Source organism: Camelus ferus, chromosome 4 (assembly GCF_009834535.1).
Source record: "Camelus ferus isolate YT-003-E chromosome 4, BCGSAC_Cfer_1.0, whole genome shotgun sequence".
NCBI classification, from domain to species: Eukaryota; Metazoa; Chordata; class Mammalia; order Artiodactyla; family Camelidae; genus Camelus; species Camelus ferus.
In genome coordinates, this window is record NC_045699.1 from 59,385,753 (window position 1) to 59,408,926 (window position 23,174).

Genomic DNA, 23,174 nt, shown 5'->3' on the forward strand with positions numbered 1-23,174 from the left:
CATTCTTCAGGCCTCTGTGGGAGCTGGGCCTTCCACCCTGCATGCTCCCGGGCTCCTCCCCTCCCCCAAACCCAGCCCTCCACATTCTCTTTATGCACCTGACCCCCGAGAACTAATTTCAATGGCACTTTCCAAAGGAAGCCTCCGCTCACCTCACAAAGCCCTCTGTCACCTACTTTTAACCCACAGGCCTGGAATTCTCTTGGTACTTAGCACAGTCTGTCCTTCCTTCTTTGGTGTGATTGTTTCAATGATATCTGTCCCCTCCGCAGGTCTGTGCACTTCATGAAGATAAAGACTGTGCCCATTTGTGTCTGTTTGTCATACGCTTTACTTCTCAGCCTGGGACGCAGTACAGGGCATGTAGTAGGTGTGCAAAAATACTGAATGAATCAATGAAGGGCTAGTGCTTCTGAAGCAGCAGATGTCCCATAAGGAGAACAGTGACATCTAGTGACCACTGTCACACTCCTGGGCTCCTCGGACAGCACATGTATTGGCCTCAGGAAGTGGGTATTTTGAGGATGCTGAGGGAGGCTGGAGTAGCATGCAGACACGGGGAATCTGACTCCTGAGCAAAGAGGAGAGGAACCAGCACATGTCCTGCTACCACACGTGCCAAGAGCACGTCATAAAAGTCCTGTGACTTAGCTAGTGTTGAACCACATTACAGAAGAGTAGAGTGTGGCCCAGACAGACAGTGACTGGGGCAAGTTCACAGAGTGGGCAGTGGGGATATTCACAGCCTCACCCACCAAAACCTGGAGGGCTCAGCCCCACACAGCTACCAAGGAGCAGCTTTGTCCTCACTGACACAACACTGGTCAGACCACCCCTGGTATTTGCTGGAAGCTTCAACAGCCTCCTCATGCATCTCCCTGCTTCCCCTAACAGTTCCACAGTTGACTCTCACCCTGAAACCAGAGGTGTGGAGATGTACACGCATTTGGCTTTTTTGGATCTTTCGTTATTTTTACTTTGGGGACCTCTGATTATTTGTGATGCTTAATTCATGACTTGAGCTCACTGCTGTACCACGCATAATTAGACTTTATATATTCATCCAGTTAATGCTCATTAGTTAGCTGGTTTTAATACTTTCATAAACCCTGACAAATCCAGCACCTAAACAGTTAGGAACCTGACTATGTTCATGTAACTCATCCTCATGCCATCACCCTGCCTCCCCTGACTTAAGACCACCATCATCCTAACCTATGCTCATCATTCCCTTGATTCTTTTTTAAAGTTATCCATTGCATCTGTATGTATTCTTAAAGTAGTGTGTTTGGTGTGTATCCATTTTAACTTAAAACAGGAAAGGGCATCTATCATGCTATATAAAATGTACCTTTGGGATTTCCGGTCTTCACTGAACATTATGGTCACCCACCTCATTGTCACTATGGTTCACTCATTGTGGCTATAGTACCGTGTTCCGTTGTATGCATATTCCACATCTCATTTAACTGCTCTCCCATGGACGGTCATCTGCGTTGTTTCCAGAGGGCTCTTTCTGCCACTTAAATCTAATCCTATCAGTCTCCTGCTAATCTTCAGTATGTCATTGCCCTCCAGACAGGGTCCAGACTCCATGACCTATATTACAACCGGCTAAATAAGCAAGTTCTTCCCAACCCCTCTGGCCTCATCTCTGCTCTCCCTCCATCTCTTAGTCTAAGTAATGGGAAGTTTCTATTGGACTGTATACAGACCATGTTCTTTTCTCCCTCAGGTTGTCTACCTGGTACTCTCCCCACTTTCCTATTCTCTTCTCCTCTCTCCTCTATGAAGCCCTTCCTGATCACTCACCATGCAGTGGCCCTTACTCAGCCCAACAGCATGCTGTGGGAGGAGCACATAATCCAGAGCATCTTACTGGACTTGGTCGGTGGTCTACAGACTGTCTTCCCTGGAGGCCCAGGGCTGCCCAGAAGCTGCTGCATAGGGAAGAGTGGGGACCAGGCAGAAATGCTTTATCCACCTTCTTCTTTCTTACTGAAGGAGTGGCATCACTATTTCTGGTTTTGTGGATTGGGGTTCCTGAAGACTGCATTTGGAAAAAGTACTCCACAAACACAAGTTTGCAAACCAGTGAACCAAATCATTCACACAATCCTCTCAAGCCCTGACATGCTATAGTTGAAAATGAGAGAGACACAAAGAGGAAAAAGATGTAATTTCACAATTAAGCATGCAAGCTCTCCAGCAGACCAACACTGAGCAAATCACTAAATGTCTTAGGTTTCCTCACCTGCAAAGTAGGAATAGGATGGAGGTGAACCACATGGAATTGCCATTTTCATGAATAAATAATGGTCAAATGTTAGAAATTCCATATGAGTCAACAACATACCTATGAGTAAATCATAGATCTGGAAGGTAGCTTCAGTGAGCTAACCTGAGTACAGCACTGAAGTACAGACTTCTAGATTTTAACCAAATCCACATCTTCTTCTCCTGGGAAAACTGACAGACTGCATTTCCCTGTCTTCATTTGCAGACAGGGGTGCCCAGTGGCTGAACTCTAGCCAACCAGTGAATGGGAGCTGAAATGATAATTTGCCATTCTCAGGCGTGGCCCATTTAAGCTTCTCGTGTGCAACCTTCCATGTTCTTTCTTCTTCCAAAGCAGCCTTGGAAGCATCAGATGAACAGAGCACAAGATGGAACAGGCTGGGTCCCTGAACCACTTCTCAGAGTAAAGCCACTCATCAATCAAAAACATCTACTTAGGACTCTGCACAAACAAGAAATAACCTCAATTGTACTAAGCCACTGAGATTTGAGAATTTGTCGGTCACAGTACCTCTTGTTACCAAGCTGTATGTGTGCTTAAAACATGGTAAGGAATCAAGAAATGCTAGTCCTCGCCATGATGGTGATGGTGGTGGTGAGGATGACAGTCCTGGTGGACAAAGGGCCCACCAAGGGCAGGAGATATGAGGGTTGGCACTTAGATTTGACTTAGTGACTGCGTCAGGGGAGCTCACCTCCTTGGTGCCATTGTCCTGGATGAGGCTGTAAAGTGGTGCCACACGGCTGATCTCCAGCAGTACCGGGGTGGGGCTCAACTGCTCTTTGCCCGGTCGGCGGCAAAGGTGGCAGGTTGATGGACAGCGGCCTTTCTCTTCACAGCGGATCTCCACACCCGAGATGAGCTGGTCATCTGACAGCATCTGGGCCGTCAGCAGACCTGAGAGGTAGGTGATGAAGGGCATGGACTTGAGCTCCTTCTTGCTGCCCAACTCCGTGGTCTCTAGAGAAAGAGATAAGTTCGGTATTGTTCAAAAAGTCAGACTCCTGAACCCATAAAGATGTGCTAAAGAAGTGGTATCCGCTGGAAAGGAAATAAAATGATGACAGAGTGGTTTGTTCATGATGCTTTGGAAAGAGCGTTGACCTGAGGGTTCAGAGGCCAGAATGGTGTCTTTTTCTACTATTATATTAAATGATCCTTTGCTTTCTCTAGGCCTCACTGTCTCCAGCTTTAAAGTCAGTAGGTTGGACTAGAGGATTCTTCAAGGATCTTGCAAGATGTAAATATTCATGCATATTTTTCCTAACCAGAAATTCCTTTCTCTAACTGTCAATTTGTATAAATGCTACCTTTCTTTTAAAAACTTGCTCCAGTCCTATATTTCCCATGAAGTTCCATGTTATGGGGGAAAGGCAAACTTTGGAGTCAAGTCAATTTCAGTTTAAATCTCAATTCTGCTTTCTAAGTGCCTATAGTGATTAACTCTGCAATGTGTGGTTAATAATAACAACTGAGGCAGTTATGACTGGTAAATGAGACAGGAGAGGGACCTGTCTGGAAAAGGCACGATTTCCCCCTTTCTTTCCACGCTCGTCTATTCCCTTATTCAAACTTCTTTTCCTCAGAGCCGTCATGTGCGTGAGTGACACATGTCCTGTTCTGTGCTGTCCCTCCTGATCTATACAACTGGCGTTTCCCATCTCTGTGCCTTTGTTCACCCTGTCCTCTTTTTCCCCTCTGCCTCTCCAAATCATTACTACTCATCAGTGTTCCATCTCAAAGTGACCTTCTTCAGGAAGTCTTTCCTCCTTGCCCCAGCCCTTCTTCTCTGGATAAGCATTTCTGCTCATAAGATCTTACCCTGTTAAGCTCATTTTCTGTTGACCTCTCTAACCATATAATCAGCTCATGGAGACCAGGGGCCATATTTCTCAGTCCAGGCCCCCAACCTTCAGTGCCTAGCATGGTGCTAGGAATATTCTTGAGGTTTTATCAAAGAGAGAAAATATCTAGTCTGGGGGCTCCAAAATTATTCTGAGGAACTCTAGGGATCACAGCAGGCATCTCAGCAGCTTCCTGAAGAGGGCAAGAGGGAAACTGAGCAGGCAGGACTCTAAACCTACACCTCAGCTTCAAATAGAAAGTCCCACCATCTCCTTTATAGACTGGCCTCCTACATGAGATTTCATAAGAAGAAGGGGCTCAAAGCATGAAGCAGCAAAGTGATTTACACAACTCAGAGGGTTCCATTTACATCACAGTGTCCTCAGAGCTGTACAATGCAGAGTTAGACACAACAACGTGGCCCTGTACTAAGGGACAAAGCTTGGTCCAGATGACAGGTTCATCCAAGCCTAGTGAAGTCAGGGCAAGTTCCTGCCTCAGTGGAAACAGGGGCCCTGGGCACCAAGTCCTAGGAGAAAAAAGAAGGTTGTTTCCTGCTCTCAGCTTGCAGTGACATGCAGCTGATCTGGAAATGGGCTTGCCAATTAGAAATACAAATAAACGCAGTCTTCATTCATTACTCTCTGGCCCTCGGGCTTGGGATCTGGGCTCCACCTTTTCTGTCTGGCTGTCAGCAAATGCTTATGAGCATCAGATCAAAGGCTCTGGGGGAAGAAGACGAGGCAAATTCCAGCTAACCAATCCTTCAGAGGGATTAAAGAAGAGTAGTTACTAAGATAAACAAAACAAAGCTGCGAAGAAGGCATCTCAGCAGCTGGGGAGACGGAGAGAGTCTTATATACAGACATGTCAAAAGAAGATGATGACGACCTTTGGAAGTGCAGGCTGGAGGGACAGTTTTGGAGAAGGGTGACTTCCAACTTGGGAGAGAACTATTCAGGGGAGGTCAGGGAAAGTCAGAGCTGCAAGGACATTAGGAAGTGGTCAGCCCACACCCTGATGCAGAATTCAGTAAACCATGGCCCATGTGTCAAATCCAGCCCTCTTCCTGTTTCTTGTAAATAAAGTTTTATTGGAACACAGCCCCCCTCATTTACTTATATATTGTGTATGGCTACAATGGCAGAACGGAGTAGTTGCAACAAAGACCCTATGGTTCACAAAGCTTAAAACATTTACTATCTGACCCTTTACAGAAAACACTTGGAAACCTCTGCTCTAGCCCTAAGCTACAGATGGGGAAACTGAGTCTCAGAGAGAGGTTACACAGGAATGTGGCAGTACGATGGATTAAAGTAAAAACTCTGGAATCAACAGACCACCAATACATGTGGATTGTGAACCTCCAAAGAGAAAAAATAGAGTAGAGCATCTTTTCTCTATAAAATATCTTTGGAAAATTATTGAAAAAGTATACCTTTGAAAAGGCTAGTCTGGTATAATTCTCCCATTTTGAATGAGAGGAAATAGTGTCCCAAAGAAGGTAAATGACTTTTTGAGGTCACATGGTGAGTTAGTGATCCTTTTAGTACATGATCCCAGCCTTCTGTTAACCAATTCATCACTTAAACTAAACTACTTTTTTTTTTTTTAAATCTCATACTTTGGAATATAGACGCCCTGCCCCTCATAGCACCTTGCCATAATTTAATTGGGCAAATAATGCAACATGGTGCTGGGGGTAAGGATTCCCTTGATGAAACAAACATTCATAGCCATCGGATTAAAGATCTAAATATCTGTCTAATACAAAACAAGCTATTGATCTTAGTTGGTCTGCTTTTGCCCAATAAATTTTTTTTTCAATCTATCAGCTCAACGTAAGTGGGGTTATAAGTACTCAATATAAGTACTTTTAAGTGGGGTTAAAAGCCCATAGTCCAGGCTGAAAACTGCATTCCGGTAGCAGTATAGAATTTAAGCTGAATTTAAGGGCTTATTTTGCAAAATGAGGGCCCTGGGATATCATCTGGTCCAGCCGCATTGCTTAACAAGTGAGGAATCTTGTAAGACCTAAATGGAAAAAGGGATTTAACTGTAAGTCCCACATACATTTATTAACAACGATCCTTTTTGTAAAGATTGTACCATGCTTAAATTATGATCTGGATGAAAGTTACAACAGGGAAGACCATTAGCCATTCCATTAATTATTCCTCTGTAGACACTACAATTGCAAAAGCTAATTGCTTCTGATCCAACCTCACTCTGTGGCTAAAGTCATCTTTTCAAGAAGCAAACTCTATATCCTTCTCCTGCTTAAATCTCTTCCAGGGCACTTCATTGCTCTCAAGATGAAGACCAAAATCCTTAACATGGCACATAGGTAATGTGGGATCTAGACAGCCTGTCTGCCTGTCCAGTCTGATTTCTCATCCTGTTGCTCCTAATTCTCCTCCTGTCAGCTACGCTGGCCTTCACATTTCTTGCATACACCCTGTGCCTTTCTGTCTTGGCAATGCTCTTCTCTCTGCACAGAATGCTTTCCCCAGCCCCACCCTCCACCCCTGCCTTCTGGCTCACTCCCACTCATCCTTCAGATCTCAGTTCAAGGGCCTGTTCCTCAGAAAAGCCTCTCCTGAACTCCATGCCACCAGTCTCTATTAGGGTTTCATACTAAAGATCCTCATAGTATCCCGTTCTATGTACCATCCACTAACATCTACAGACTATAAGATCCATGAGGGCAAAGGCAGTGTTAGTTTTGCTGATTTCCACATCCACTTTACCTATTACCTGGAGTACAGTACGATTTTAATAGTATTTTCAATAACGTATTTGAATATATATTTACATACCCTGATCACTGTGCTAGCTCATCAAAACACTGATGAGTCTAAGAGCCAAGATCTGTAAATTTCAGGATTGACAATCATATTGATGGCTTGCCATCAAGTGGCAAGCTCTTCCCAAAGAAAAACTAGCCCTTGATTGAAAGGTTAACAGATGAATAGCTGATCAATTTGCCAGCTGTTCTGACCTCCTCCAGGTTTTCACATAGGCCCTTGCCATCGAGGGGATGGGAGAGTTCAGTTAAAACAAGCCGTCTTTAACAGGCCAAGGATAAAGAGCATTTTTGAAGAGACTTATCCTCTGTTCACATTTCCCATCCCTCTGAACAATGATTCCAAAATAGGATCATGTCTGGTTTCAAGCCCAATTCAGTTCCAATGACACTACAACCCATTCATTTGAGAACCTGCCAACTGAACCCTCTTTTTTCTCCTCCCAAATTCCTGCTGGGTATTATTTTGTTGCCACCAGAGGAGGAAAAAAAAAGCCTCAGTTGAAGTGACAACTCCTTGTTGGGAGGGCAGCCAGGGCTTTTCAGCAGGAGGTGATGGCACCGCTTGCCCTCATCCAGAAAACAAAACAAAGGCATCAGACTCAGGGCTTCTGGGAGAGCCAAAGCCGCGTGAATGTTTGTTCAATATTCGGCAACAGCGCAGGGCGCTGCCTCCCGAGTCAGACAGGCTTGCTTTGGCAGTAGGCTTCCACTTGAAGCATTTAAAGGCTCCACAGGGACCAGAGGGGCTCAAATTAGAAACGTTAGGGTGGGGGAAAGAGGGTGAGACTTTTATATCATAAAGAATGGCCTTTATTACAGCAACGGCCTCCCAGGAATTGCTGAAATGGGATCATTTCTTAGGCGGAGTTACTGTCTCCTGTTGGAGGAAAGCAATTGCTCTGAAGCCTGCCTCAAGGACCCACACAAATATCCTTAACAAAGGGAGAGGTAGCCTGCTGAAATGTCTTCGCTGGTCTGCCCTTCATAAATAACAGTACCGACCTGAAGGAGTATTTGTGGAGATTAAAGAAGGTGCCTGGCAAAGGTTAAGCACTCAGTCAATATTAGTTGTTATTGTTGTTCCTGCTGTGGTTGTTTTAATTGTTATCGCTATTGCTGGAACAAGATGGTAAAACTGAAATTTCTATTGAGACACCAAGACAGAATGGAAGTGAAATCCCAAAGCCAAGGCCCTAGATACAGAATTCACAAAGGAGGTGAATCCCAACTAGTTTTATAACTCTAGAAACCTCAGCCAGAACAAGAAACTAAAATGAGGTCAGAGAGGAGACAGGAAGGATTTAGGGGAGATTTGCTTTGGAGACAGCTATTACCTAACGTTTAGAGTCCTGAACACCCCAGGTGGGACGTGCAGAGCACAGTACCTTCTAAGCCCAAGTTTTGTGACAAGGGGCCCCAAGAGTGCATCTTGGAGAAATTGTTAAGTGCCCCTGGCAATGGGGAAGATAGTGGACCAGGGTCCTACTCTACTTGCAAAAGCTCTAGCAGCCTGTGGGAGCAGAACAGAAGGGGCTGCACAGGGATTAGCCCCAAATCCCAGAGGTTGCCAGTGTAAAAAATGCTTGAGGATTTCCCCTGGGCCAGATGTGGATCCCAAAATAGGAAGAGCTGGGCTGGATCTGGGTTTCTGGGGTTTTTGTTTTGTTCTCTTTTGTTTTCCAATGGAGGTACTGGGGATTAAACCCAGGACCTCATGCATGCTAAGCATGTGCTCTAACCACTGAGATATACCCTCCCTGCCGCCCTGGATCTATTCTGAGTCCCCCACCCCTACCCCAGGAGGAATTATAACAGAGACTGAGAGGTCCCCATAGTGAGAGTCTCTGTAAAGTGGGCAGCCGGAGAAACAGAAGGTGGAGGGGGATCACAGCAGCCAAAGAGACATTGCGTGGTCCCCTGGTCTTGAGAGAAGCCTCTAGCTACTGGCACCACTGAAAAGCCCCTGAAAAAGCCCCCAAAGAAAGGGTCAATTTAAAAAACCTGTCAGGACCAGAGAACACAGACACAAGGGCACCAGGGCAAGGATGTCCTTCTCAATCCCCACCATCTCTCCCTCCTCTGCTCTGACTGTGGACAGAGAGGAAGAAGAGCGAGAGAGAGACAGAAGGAAGACCAACCTTACCCTGGCCCCTGATATCCACGCTGGGGAGGGCAAGGAGATTTGACTTGTCAGACTTAGAGATCTGATTAAAATCTTGGACTGGACATCCTAATTCCTGACATGAAACTGTATTATCAGTTTAAAATGCCTATAGCACTGTCTGTTCCAAAGGAGTGATAACAGACTAGATGTGGCTTGCTAAGATTTTCGTCTAGGAGCAGAGGAAGATCATCCCAGTGAATACATTAAAAGGAGTGTGGGAACCAGCTCACATATATATACTTGCGAACATACGTATCTTCATAAACTATATCTTGATCATTCTAAATTTTTGCTATCAGCTGAACCGTTTGCATCATCATCACTATGGTGCTTATCAAACATTTTAAATTTTAGTTAGTGCTAATTTAATATCTGTCTCCCCAACTAAACTGTGAGCTCCACGAATGCCAGGACTACAGCCAGTTTTCATGACCATTTGCATCCCCACCATAGAGTTCAATGTCTGATGTACTGTAGACAGTTCACAGGAAAATATCTTAATAAACAAACAGATGAATGTGTAATCTGATCCTTTTTCCCTTTAATTCCCTCTATTCCTGCAACATTTATCAGACTTCAAATCCACTGTCTCAATTTTATCACCATCGCCCCAGAGGTAAATAGTCTTAACCTTACTTTAGTCATGTACAAATGGTAGCTCAGAGAGGTAAAGGAATTTGCCCAAGAACACATAGCTAGTAAATAGTCCAGCTTTTTGTACCTGGTTCTACTGCCTCTTTCATTGTATTTTTCTCCGAAATTTTTCAGCTCTAATATATATATTAGAGTCATCTCTGTTGCAAAGTCATCTCTGTTGCAAACACGTGGCCTTTCTTATTCCTGTCACCTCCAGACAATAACCCTAGGCTCCCCCACCCCTTTCCAGGCGTTAAGGCATTTTAAAGGTTAGCTAGTCAGAAATTCCACCTGATGTTTCATTCACCACCAAATGATTCGTCAACCGCTATTTGGACACTTCTAATGACATATAACTCAGTACATTTTTAGGCCTCCAGTTCTATTATGGGACAGCTCTGTTGAATCTAGCCTGGCTTCCCATCTGGAAATTGCAATTCTCATCTTAAGCATAAGACCCAGGCCCGGAGCTATGAGCTTTATGCGTTTTGGACGCCCCATCTGCAGTACTCAAGCCTGCCCCTTACCTGTGGGTCATGCTAAGATTAGCCAATTAACTATAGTGGAGGTAGATAAATTCCTGACCTCAGGAACTATGGGGCACCCTTGAGTAGTCTCTGATTAAGGTGTGCGTGCGTGTGCGCACGCGCATGTTTCAGGAATAGAAGGGAAAGCCACAGTGGAGACTGTAAAAAGAAGACAGGTCTACAGAACTGCCAAATCCTAGGACAACTTATTTCCTGCTCCAACCTAATTTGCAACTTCTTCCCTAAATGCACAGGTAATATGCGTGATCACAGAAGGGCAGCTACAGCACAGTGACTTGCTTGGGTTTAAATTCCAGCTCTTCCATTCCCAGCTGGATGATCCTGGAGAAGTCATTTAACCTCCCTGAGGCTCCATTTTCTCATCTGTAAAATGTCAATAATGCCAGTATCTAAGTCTTGGATTATTTGAAGGATAAATGAGAAACTGAAGCCAATAAATAATTTACAAATTCTAGGGTGTCAAGAGCATCTTCAGAGGCCAGTGCTTGGCCTTCAACTCTGAATTACTCATTCTTGTGCATGTCTGAGTCCACAAAGCTTCCTTTGCAACCTGCTGGTGCTTTAGCCACACTGCCAGGAATCTCCTTAAACTACCTGTTTCCTACCTAGTGGAACGTAGTAGGCAAAGGTAGAATTGAGAACTTAAGCCCAAAGCTACTAAGTCAGACTACCTGATTCTAAACTCTGGGCAAATCGCCTCACCTCTCTAAACTTAGTCTTCTCATTTTTAAAAACGAGGAAACTAATTCCTCACCGAATTGCTCTGAGCATCAAATGAGAGATGCAGCATCTATGATCCCATATAGTCCTTGCTATCATCCTACAAAGTAGAATTGTTGCCCCCTTTTACAGATGAGGGAACTGAGGCTCAGAGTGACATAGTATAACTGACAAGAGGATACTTGTTTCCAGTGAAAAAAGGTAAATCTCTGAGGAAGGTCATATTCCTTGTGGGCAGTGAGATGTACCCCTGGACAGTACCCAGTAGCCCAGTAGTGGCTGATGTCTTTTGTTTATTTATTTACAAGTTAGAATTATTTTAAAAGGTATTTTTTAAAAGGACAAAAATACCCACATGGTTTTGCTGTATTATTTGCCCTAAAGTAAAGAGTAGAGTGAAGAACCCCAGGGCAGCTCAGTCGGCCCAAAAGTGCGTCTTCCCACAGACTAAGGGCATGCTCAGCCCCCACCTGCCCTGACTTATCTTTCTCTTGTGTTCAGGGAACAGTCAGCATCCAAGGTATCATTTGCTCCTGCCTCTTGGGACAAGGTGTGCTGTGGCCAATAACGGGAAGCTGGATGAAAGGCCACGTGTGATCTTCTGCTGCCCTCTAGTGCCTTCTTAAGATGATTGCTCCTGGGAAAAATCTGTTAGGTCTTTGATGCCAAAGAGTGATCACTGTGGGCAAAGCAACTTGCTAGGCATTGAGCACAGCAAGGAGGAGAGTAAAGGCTTAGCTATGATACAAGGAAGCCCAGTGTAATGACTACAAGGGCTCTAAATGAGCGTCTACTTAGAAAGTCTATCAGTGTCAGGTTTGGAGCTAGGCATTGGGGGGTGGGCAGTGAAATTACAAATAATGATTCATTTCAACCCTAGCTGTGCTTAAGTGTAGAGATTTAGGAAGGAAAAGCTAGAAGGAAAGGAAAGAGGAGAGAATGGGGACAAGGCAGAGAGAAGAGGTAATCGGTGGAATAGGATCTTGAAGGAAATAGGACGAGATGATCCCCCAGGTAGCAATGGAAAGGATGTGGTCTGAATGTCAGACTTGGGTTTGAATTTGTTTGATCAAAACTGTGCATTTGACTAGGGCTTCTGTGTACAGTTATGCAAGTTGTGTACTGCATGACAGCAACAAGGCAAGGGGGTGAGTGGGGGCTGAATCCTGCCTCAGCTCCACTGGCCATGCCTGTGCCCATGGGACTGAATCCAGGCAAGGGAGCACCATTTCCCAATTCATTTGAAAGGGGGCTTACAGCTAGCTAAGGCCCTGGATGTGACCATGGACAAGCTACTTCCTCTCTAGGAGCTTCTGCCTTTTCGTGCATACACTAAGGTTAATATTATCAACAATAAAAATTATTGTAATTTAAGATAATGGATGCCCATGCCTCTCAAGAGGTTTCAGTTCTACTACTAGTATTATTATAACAACCTGGCTGTATTCTTAACATGTGGTGGGATAAGTGCATGAAAAAAGGAGAGGGCAGAAAGGAAATTCACATTTCCTGAGCTTCTATTCTTAGCCAAACACAAGACATTGTAAATTTCATTGAATCCTCACAACAGTGCTTTGGAGTACGAATATTACAATTTTTATAACCATATTTTACGACCGAGGAAACAAGAGGTTCTGAGGGGTGACAGACTCAGCCAAAGGCTGTTAGGCACTCAGGCTCTGACTTCAAAGCCTCTTTTCTAGCCGATGGAGCATAGAAGCATCATTACTAGAAAGCCTGCCTTCTCCTTGGGATCCCAGTCCTCCTCTTTCATAAAAATTCTGCTGTAATTGACTATACTTCAATTTTTTAAAAAAATGTTATTATGGATATCAGGATGGTTGATTAAGGATAAAACAGAAAAAAAATCCTTGAGGAAGGATTACAAAATTCCTCCTCCTTCCAGTAGCTTCTTAGGCTAGGGATCAAGGAGGAAATGCCTGGAGGAAATGTGCGCAAAGAATCACGCTAATGGCCTGCTTGAGATGAAGACTCCCAGCTCAGGCTGCTTGGACAGGACCTCGAGGCAGCTGAGCAGGCCAAGGAGACACACCAGGCCACCCTGGAGCCGGTGGAAAGCTTCCAGGTTGAAACATTGGGGCGGGTGTGAACCTGGGATGGCTCAGCTGGGAGGAGGCTTTGGTGCCATCAGAAAACAAACTGCCACTCTTGAGATCGTCCTAAAGGGGCTCCAGTTTTGCTGGCACACTTCTCAGTCTTCATGATCACTGAAATCTTAACAATACTCAGACTGAAAGGTCACCTTTAAACATGCTGATAGGCGATGCTTTTGGAGAACACATTCAAGGTGAGTTACTTCTACTAGCTTCCTTCTTCCCCTGGCTGTGCTGCTCAGGGCAGGAAAAGGGAATCATGAGCCTACCAATCCAAAAAAAAAAAAAATTCAATGAAAATTAAAATAAAATTAAAATAAAGGGCTGAGACCACTTGGGACTCTGTCTTATCACTGAGGACATCAGTAAAATGAATATTAATAACAGCCAAGATTTTACAGACACATGCTCCAGGCCAGATGTGCTGCAATATGCCCTGTGTACACTGTCTCCTTAGTTCCATATAAATCATAACAGTGAGAGGCTGGTTTCATTTCTGCGCTTTAAAGTTGACGAAATGGAAGCTTATAAAGGTGAAATTGGGGACAAATAGCCTTCCAGTTTAACCTGTCTTACTTCCAACCATGTTCCTGTGATCTTAAGCTGCCTCCACTTGCTAAACTGCTGTAGACTCAGGGTATAAATTCTGGAAATCAAATGTGCAATTTCTGTTACTTCTGCCTATTACATCATAGTGATAAGCAATACAATCTTTAAATAATAATCTATGGATAATCAATAGGGAATAGGTTAAAAAAAAGAAAAACTATGGTTCATCCATAGACATAGTGGAGTCTATAGGTTTTTAAAAAATATTTTATTAATTTATTATTGTATTACTTAATGATTTTATTGGGGGTAATTAGGTTAATTATTTTTACAGTAGGTACTGGGGATTGAACCCAGGGCCTCCTACATGCTAAGCATGCGCTCTACCATCTGAGCTACACCTACCCCTGCAGAGTCTATGTTCTTAAAAAGGTACTGGGGCAATCTTTACATGCTATGGAGTAACCACAATGTTTTATTAAATAGACAAAACAAAGTATGGGACGGTTTTATAGTGCTTTCTTTTGTGTAAGAAAGAAGGAGAATACAGATACACAGATAGATAAAATCATATTTTATATTTATATTAATTATATATTTATATTATATTTATACATTTGTATTTTATATTTATATTTATATGTATATAAATAGATATAATATGCATATTATACCTAACATAGATAGGTATAATTTTTCACTAAGAAACACAGACAATTAACCAAAACTAATAAAACTGGTTACTGACTAGGGGAGTGAGAATATAAGTTAAAGGGAAAAAGGAGAAGTCAGAGCTTTTTAGTGAATCCTGCTTTATAAGCTTTAGCTTAGGAAGCACACCAAGTTTTTACAGAATTTTTTTAATCAAAAAACAAAGACAAAAACAATACCTAAAAATTATATGCACATTTTAAATATATGTATCCTGCTATATATTAAAGTGTTGGCATAACTACACAGAGAAAATAATTATGTTGAGAGGCTTCAAAATGCAATATTTTGATTTTACATGCTTAGTGAGAAATAGTCCAAAGAAAAAATGTTCTGCAAATAAATCTTAAACTAGATTTTAGGGACTTACTGTGAGTTGTAATATCAGTATTGCTATTTTGAAACTATTATGTGTATATTGTGAGCTATAGCAAACAAGCCATTATGTTACTATCCTTAGGAACTAAGATTATCAACCTAAGAAAGAGCCAATTCAGATATAAAGTCAGAGAAGCTAAGAAAAATTCTGCACCCTGAAATTTCCATTGGAAATCACATATACTTAATGCTTCTCTTTTAAAAAAAATAAACATTTCATAGCTCTGTCCACTGAAAAGGCCTAGAAGTAATGGTAACCTAATAGCAGCAAGTTCTCCTAACGCCCAGAATCTTGTTTTTGAATACCATTTCCCACTAAAAGGAACAAAAGATTCTTGGAAAAATTCCTTATTCCAAGTCTGGGATAGGTGTGGTACAAGCTGAGTCTGGGATATCTTGCTGTGCCAAAAAATAAGATAGCTGCCAAAGACCAATGTGATCATTTCAAAAGGACAGAGAAGCCAATTTAGAGAGGCGCCCACTGGCGTAACACTGAACAAATTGAACATCAAAGTGAACAATGACTGCAATTGATTAAAACAGATCAGATAAATACATTTCCTGAGATTATTATGCTCCTCAAATCAAAACCAAAACCAAAGCCAAAGCCAAAACCGAAAAACAAACAAAATGAAATCTCAATATCCACCACTGGGGATGGCTAGGAGACCAGCTCAAGAGTAGCAGAGAAGATTTTATCATATGAACTGGATTTCAGGGTAACCACAATTTACTTTACGGAAATACTGCAAGCAGGAAGAATGACAGAATTAGGAAATGACCATTTTGCAATCTCTAATAAAACAATAGCTCTAGACAGCTATCATCAATGAATCCTAAAACCATTAGGAGAAAGGCTGATGGGAAATATTCTAATGAATGGATCACAGTTACAACATCTGAACCTACTGGTAAACCTTAACTTCACTAAAAGCAGAAAACCAGACAGTAAGTGCTTTTGATATGATGCTAGAGTAAGTACATGGCCTGTATATTTCAGCTGGTGCTTCTTAGGCCCATGGGTAGATTTCAAGTGTCTGTAAATTTGCATAGGGGAAAGATACACCTTTATTTTCAGGATCGTCTAAATGCAATTTAGCACTTTAAATTTAAATTATGAATGCAGGCAACAAACTACAGTACAGTAACACTTCCTAAGACTTCGACACAATCAAAGCCACATACATTTCCATCACATTACAGTTGTTACAAATATTTCTAAACATTTACATTCAACACCTGTTAGAAATCATGGTAATTATTAGGCTCTCCACTAAATCTTGTCACCAAGAAAGGAGCACATACATTGCTACATTTACCATTTGGTTCTTTTGTATTTTGATAATTATATCTTGATATAATTTCTTTCTTCTGTAGTCCTTATGTATTTCATTTTATGCATTTTAAAACATTCTGAGAAGGGAGGTCTATAGTCTTCACCATTCTACAGCAGTCCATGAGACCAAAAAAAAAAAGGAAAAAAAAAAAAAGAAAAAAGTGCTGAATCCCTAGGAGAGAGGAAAAATTTAAAAAGCACCAGGAGGAAGCAATCAGCTAAATCTGCAAAGTGCAAAATTCTAAAAAAAAAAAAAAAAAAAAAACAAATGAGTCAATGCTGTTGAGCAATAAAGGCATGGGCAAAAATTACAGATGTAACAATTACAGATTAGAGGAGACCTCGTACAACCTGTAGACATTCTAAACCTTAAACATACCTACTATAAAAAGGTACTTGGAAGTAATTAAGGAAATTTTAATATGAAGTACTCGATGTGATAATGATGTTGAGATTATGTTAAAAAAATAATCATCTGCTCAAGATATATACTGTGGTATTTACAGGAGGAATGACAGAATATCTGAGGTTTGCTTTAACAGACTCCAGCAACAAAAGACGTATCAAGGGTGAGGGATAGCTGAAGCAAACGCAGTGAAGTGTTGACAACAATATTTGCTGGGTGATGGGCACAACGGGATTCACTATCCCATTTTCTTTCCTTGTTTATGTACTTTTCTCAGTGAAACACTGAAAAAAGTGGGCTGCCAGAAGGATTACACAAAATCAAGAAAGGCAGTTACTGCCAGGGAGGACTGCCCCTCATTTCGGAGGAGGGATTTTTCACATCTACATTATGCACTGTTTTGATGCCTTCCTCTAAAGGTATTATCAGTTGCATTATGTTTAAAAAAATAGTAAAGAAATTTTCCTACTTTTAGAAAATACATTAGAATAATAAAAAATTAGCATAGCAGTGACATAAAAAGAATACGTGGGTGGAGGTGGTGGGGCGTAGGAGGGTGGTGGGGGAAAGGAGACTGTTTAGTCTGCTGCCACCCAGTCTTTAAAAGATACCAACTGGTAGACAGGGTAATGGTAGCCACTATAAAGAGAAAGGTGGCTGAAATCCTGGAGCCAAAACGACAGGATATCTGGACTGGGGCTGACACGTGGGGCTTAGTAAAAATAAGGCGTATGGGAAAGCTTCCAGCAGCCCTCACTTAGTATTGGGTTGAGGTTAATGACGTGACACAGGGAACATTCTCCGAGCAAGCCTCCAATGCTAACATTTATCAAACACCTACTCAGGTGTTTGATTACTTCTGACCTTTATAACCTATGGGGCCTTCTCAGAACTGACCCCCTCCCCCCCAAGTCCTCTGCCTGCCTCTTGTCTGTAGAAAAACTTTAGCCTCCTAGGTCTTCTCAAAATTGAATCACAGAAGTCAGAAAATGCAGAAAGAAAGGAAACAGTCAAGCAAGGCAAAATAATGGTTGTTCAGCCATTAAACAAGGTTAAGTACCTTTAGTTTCTCCTCCAGGGGAACAGATATTCCGAGTCACATCCTTTGAGCTGTTTTACTAAAACCCACACCAGGTGGAACAAGTTAACTGTATGCTGCCCACAAGCACGAGACCCCAGGCAGGTTGATGATGTTGACTCCTGATTGCCTTATCACCCACCAATTAGAAGAATGTCCACAAGCTAATCACACATTTCACAACCCCTCTCCTTAACCCTGTCTTTACAAACATTTCCCTGAAATCCAGCTTGGGATTCGGGCCTTTTGAGCACTAGCTACCTGATTTCTCGGCTTGGCACCCTGCAATAAACACTGCACTTTCCTTCACCACAACTTGCTGTCAGTAGATTGGCTTCACTGCACGTGAGCAAGCAGACCCAAGTTTGGTTCAGGAACACTTTGGCTGGCTATCCACACTAGTTCAAACCATTACAAATTGGGTCTGGCCAATGCACATAAATGTGTATGATATTAAAATAAAGACTCAGAATCCTAAACCAGCTATTTCCATATCAGCTCAAGGAAATAAAACCAACAAAAGAAAGCATAAAAGCTCCCTGCAAACCTTACTTGTGATAGTTAAATGTTCGAAGATGAGCTTATCAACTTGACAAATTCTTATCCAGCCAGTTTGACAACTAATAAAGGACAGAAAAAAATGATTTCAAACATTTTTCCATATTAAGTAAATAAAAGATAAAAACATTTATTAGAAGATGAAAATGTTGGACACCCAGCATGGTTGTAAGTATATATGAACAGTTTAAAAGGGAACCTGGTAAATATTTATATTTACATAAATGTAACCAACATAATGGTTATATTAAGGTGATGGATAAAGTTGACTCTTAAAATTTCCTTTTATGCTGTAAATTTAAATCAAATTCAAACATTTACTGAGCACTTTCTAGGTACCAGGTGCAGGTTAAATGGAAAAACACACAGGGATTGGGTATGGCGTATGGAGATTAGAGTCAGAGTTTCAGCAGAATGTAGACTAATGACAGACAAATGGAACGATAGATATGTACATAAGTAGAATAAAAGACTGAGGGAGGAAGAAAAGGAAGGAGGCATGAAGGGAGGGAGGAAAGGGGAGAAGGAGAAGGAGGGTGGGAGGGATGGAGCCTTCAAAACGGCCTGTGATAATCTCACCTCCTCACAAGCACTGCCTGGATAGTCTCTTCCACTTGAGCAACTTGTTTTAACCAACAGAACACAGCAACATGGAGGGGATGCCACTCCTATGATGACGTTACAGAAGAATGTGTCCTCTCTCTTGCTGGTTTTGATGAAACAAGCTGTCCTGGAGAGGCTCACGTGGCAAGGAGCTGAGGGCAGTCTCCAGCCAGAAGCCAGCAAGGAGAGGAAGCTCTCAGTCCGACAAACCCGTAAAGAACTGAAACCTGCCAACACCACCTACGTGGTCTTGGAAACTGCTCCTTCCCTAGCCTTTCAAGTGAGACCCCAGCCCTGGCCAATAACTTGATTGCAGCCTCGCGAGAGACCTTGAAGCCCATCCCCTAGTGAAGCTCTGCTCAGACTCCTAACTCACAGAACCTGTGAGATAAGAAACGCGTGTTGTTTTAAACCACAAAGTTTGGGGGTCATCTGTTATTCAGCGATAGATAAGTGATACAGATAGACAGATGTAATTTTACATTATGTCATGAAAATTCTAGCAGTTATAAACCTCTAGACTCAGACAAATTTGGTTAGGCTGTATTAGAGTTTTAAACTCCTTCTATTTTCTACTCAATATCCCATAAACAAGACATTTCTCTTTCTCTTCAGAATTCAGCTGCTAATATGGGAAGGAAAAGAGAACATTTTGTCAAAATAGTAATCATAGTAATAGTAATAATAACAATGACAAGAATAGCTAACGTTCATACAGCACTTATTCAGGCAGTGTTCTAAAAATCTTAGATCTATTAAAATCATCTAACATTTACAATATTACTGTGAGGTAGATAACTACTATTATTTCCATTTTGCAGTGGGGGGGGTGAAGTACAGAAAGGCTAAGTTGTTCAAAGTTACATAGCTTGTCAGTTGCAACAAATTACCAAGCATTACTTCAAACCACCTTCTAAACCATTCCGCAAAATAACCTTCCAGGTGGGTGGAATTGGGGTTTCAACCCAGGTTTGTCTGACTCTGAAGCCCTCCACTACACAATGGTGGACTTAATAAGCAAACTTATTTATAAAATAATAAATGCAATACAATGAGCATTACCATATCTCATTTTAGCTGATGTTATCACTATTTTAAAGAGAATGAAAGAGAGAGAAAACTAGAGATCTCTGTAAACGGAGAAAGCAATCTTTAGCTGATAGGGTGATGTTATCAGTTGAATTGTGTCCCCCAAAAGATATATTGAAATCTTAACCCCCAGTATGTCAGTATGTGACTCCATTTGGAAACAGGGTCACTGTAGATTTAATTAGTCAAGATGAAGTCATATTAGAGTTTTAATCAGGTAAGATAAAGGTCATAATCTAATAGGGCTGGTGTCCTTGTAACACGAAGACACAGATGTGGATGAAAAATGTTGCCTGCCAAATCAGTAAACAGAGGATGGTACAACTATCAAGCCATCAGACACTGCAGCCACCCCAGCTATGCACCCTGAGGGGACCCAGGATGCAGAAAGCAGAATACTGGCCCTCAATAGTTAAGGCGCATGTCAAAGGAATGATTTCAATGAGTCCAGACTCTTGCATCTTCCCATATAGAGAAAAAGCTCTAAGTTCATTAAGTTGAGATGTCTGGTTTTTTTTTAATCAACAATAATCTTTTGATGTTCCAACTACCAGTTTTCTTGCTGAGAGACTCCTATATACCCTGGCTCCTCCCTCACCTTTTGGGAGTAGTTCCTCAGAGCTATCTGAGAGGCTGTCTTCCGGGTTTGAGCTCTCGGTTTTGTCCACCAAATAAAACATAATTCTCAGCTTTTAAGTTGTGATTTTTGTTTTGTTTAGTTTTTCAGTTGACACAGACACACACAGAGGAGAATGCCATGTGAACAAAGAGACATACAGGAAGAAAATGACCATGTGAAGACAGGGGCCGAGACTGGAGCTGTTACCACAAACAAGGAACACCTGGGGCCACCAGATGCTGGAAGAGGGAAGGATTCTCCCTGTAGACTTTAGGGAGCCTCGCCCCACTGCCACCTTGATTTCAGAATTCTAGCCTCCAGAATTGTAAGAGAATAAATTTCTCTTGTTTTAAACCACCTAGTCTATGACACTTTGTTATGATAGCTCAATGAAACTGATACAGGTGGTTTAAATGTTAAATAAAAAAAAAAGGTATGGTAAAATGCTGAATAAAGAATATTTAAAGTATTCCCCAAAGAGTATTTTTAAAATGTCTCTGTGTATAAGGAAAACTAATAATGTGTCAAGGGTATGCAAAGCCACAGGATTAAAATAAGTGCATTTTTCCAGAGTGTTTATTTTACTCTGAGATTTTGTGGGAAGCATGGTAATTAATTTAAGTGGTAAGTAATTTAAACATTTTTTTTAAAGGCAAACAGATTTTTTTGAGAGAAAAGAAAGGGGTTATGTGTGTGTGTGCGTGGTTTTTTGAAAGCATGATTGGACTACATCCCCACACTGTCAGAGGAGTACCATTAGCTTCTCTCTGTGCTAGGAGAAAGGTCAATATAAAAACATGAGTCCTGAATTGAGACTTTAGGCTTGTAACTGTGATTTTCATCAAACAGGGTGCTAACTCACCACCAAGTCTAAGAAGGGGCTATAAGACTGGGAAGAAACCGACAGTAACTCTCCCATCTCCCCTACCTGCAACACACTGCCTGGTACAAGAACCCCAGGTGTCTGTCCAGAGAGGCTCCTTGTCATTGTGGTGAAACAGGCTGTACTATGTCTCCAACACCACAGAAAACCAGGGCAGAGAGCAATCCCTCCTTTTTGCTGGCAATAACCAAACTTAAAACTTAGCTAAACTGTAACCCTGCCACTTCCCAGAAAGTGACTGTAGGCAAGCCATTTAATCTGGCTGAGCCTTGCTTGCCTCTTTTGTAAGATGAAACTACTGATGTCTATTTGAATCATTGTTGTGGAGATTAATCGTGACATAGGACAACAACTATGGAGTGCCTGGTAAATTGCTGGTGTTCAAAATATGGTCCACTTTTACTCGACTGACACCACCCTGAATCATTTTGCAGCTAGAGTAACTCTAGGTCAGACAGGGATGTGATTTGCCTAAGGTCACATTTCTGAGTCTGACTCACTTACTCAGCAACTTCTACGTGCTGGGCACTGTGCTAACAGATGTGATGACAAACAGGCATTGTCCTTCAGGGAGTTCACAGCACACTGGCGACGATCGCAGGGAAGTGGGCAATTAAAGCCCAACTATGTGCTTTGTGCTGTGTGAGAAATCATCCAATTACAACTCCTGGTACTTGCTGAGCACGCAGTGTGCATATCCTTAATTAAATGCAAACAACTATATACCAATAATCTCAGTTAATCCTTACAGCAAAACTCACCTCCATTTAGAAATAAAGAAATGGGTAGAGAGATGAAACACAGTTAAGATGCTGGGTTCTCAGATAAAATCAGGTTCCAGTCTGAGATTTATACTTATGAATATGTGGCCTTGTTGTTTAATCACCTGGGCACCAATTGCTTATCTCATAGGGTCATTATGAAGATGAAGTAAACTATGCACGTCAAGTGTTTAGCTGCAGCCAGACACTAAGTGCTCAAATGTTAGTTTTGTTGTTGTGTTTGCTGTTTTACCCTTGTGAAGGGTCACATTGCCTACGTGGGATTTCAAATTCAAGCCCATCCTACTTGAAATATCTTCCTGCTCCTAAGCTATACTGTATGGTCACCTGCAGGAGCCTGTGGTTGGCCCCAAACTACACAGGGGCCACAGGTCCTCACCAGCCAGTAGGCTAGACCATCTCTCGATTGCGAAGACTCTATCCCTTCCTGCTCCCCTAAAACTAGATTAGTTTTGGGTTCCTAGGTAGCTTCAATTTGCAGGGATAGAGGCTGCGTAGTGTGTTCCCATCTCTATGTCTGCTGTCAGCCTCCTAGCTTGAGTAAGGTGTAAGAAAATTTCACAAGAACTATTTGTTCATCAGGTAAACTTATCTCTAGCCTGCAGTGTGTCACTGGGAGAACGATGAGGCCCTGAAGCACTACCTTTCTACGCGTGTCCAGGCTCTGTGCTTGCCCCAGAGTGGAAGCTGTAGTCTTCTCTTGGCCCATTTCTCAGATGGCAAAGCTGCGGTTCAGAGAGGCCTTTCTGCAAGGTGCCAAGGCTTGGCTGAGGACCACTCCTGGAAGCCGCCGTTTAGCAGAGGGGTTGACACAGACTGGAGTCAGGCACGTGAGTTCTCGTTTAGCTCCCCGACTCGCTGAGTGAACTTGGGCAGGCCCTTTTCGCCCCAGTTTTTTTAACTGTCCGATGGGGACAGAAAACTGAATTGCGTGGCCCCAAGACAACTATCTCTCAGCGGAGGGCCCACCACCACCCTGCCGCTGGGCCGTGAACGCTGCCCCACCCGCCTACAAGCCCCAGCATGCCCGGGGGGGGGCGGGGCGAA

General features: G+C 42.4%; 1 protein-coding gene across 10 annotated transcripts in view; it reads right to left on the reverse strand.

Annotated features, from left to right (window-relative positions):
* ASTN2 (astrotactin 2) overlaps positions 1-23,174 on the reverse strand; it is an 800,822-nt gene that overhangs the window by 162,960 nt on the left and 614,688 nt on the right. For 9 of the 10 annotated variants that reach the window (XM_032478291.1, XM_032478290.1, XM_032478299.1 and 6 more), the window contains one exon: positions 2,994-3,259. In XM_032478291.1, coding sequence (XP_032334182.1) covers positions 2,994-3,259 — 266 coding nt within the window. Of the gene's footprint in view, positions 1-2,993; positions 3,260-22,770; positions 23,093-23,174 lie in introns of those variants that run through there. The other variant, XM_014565128.2, reaches the window with a different exon arrangement.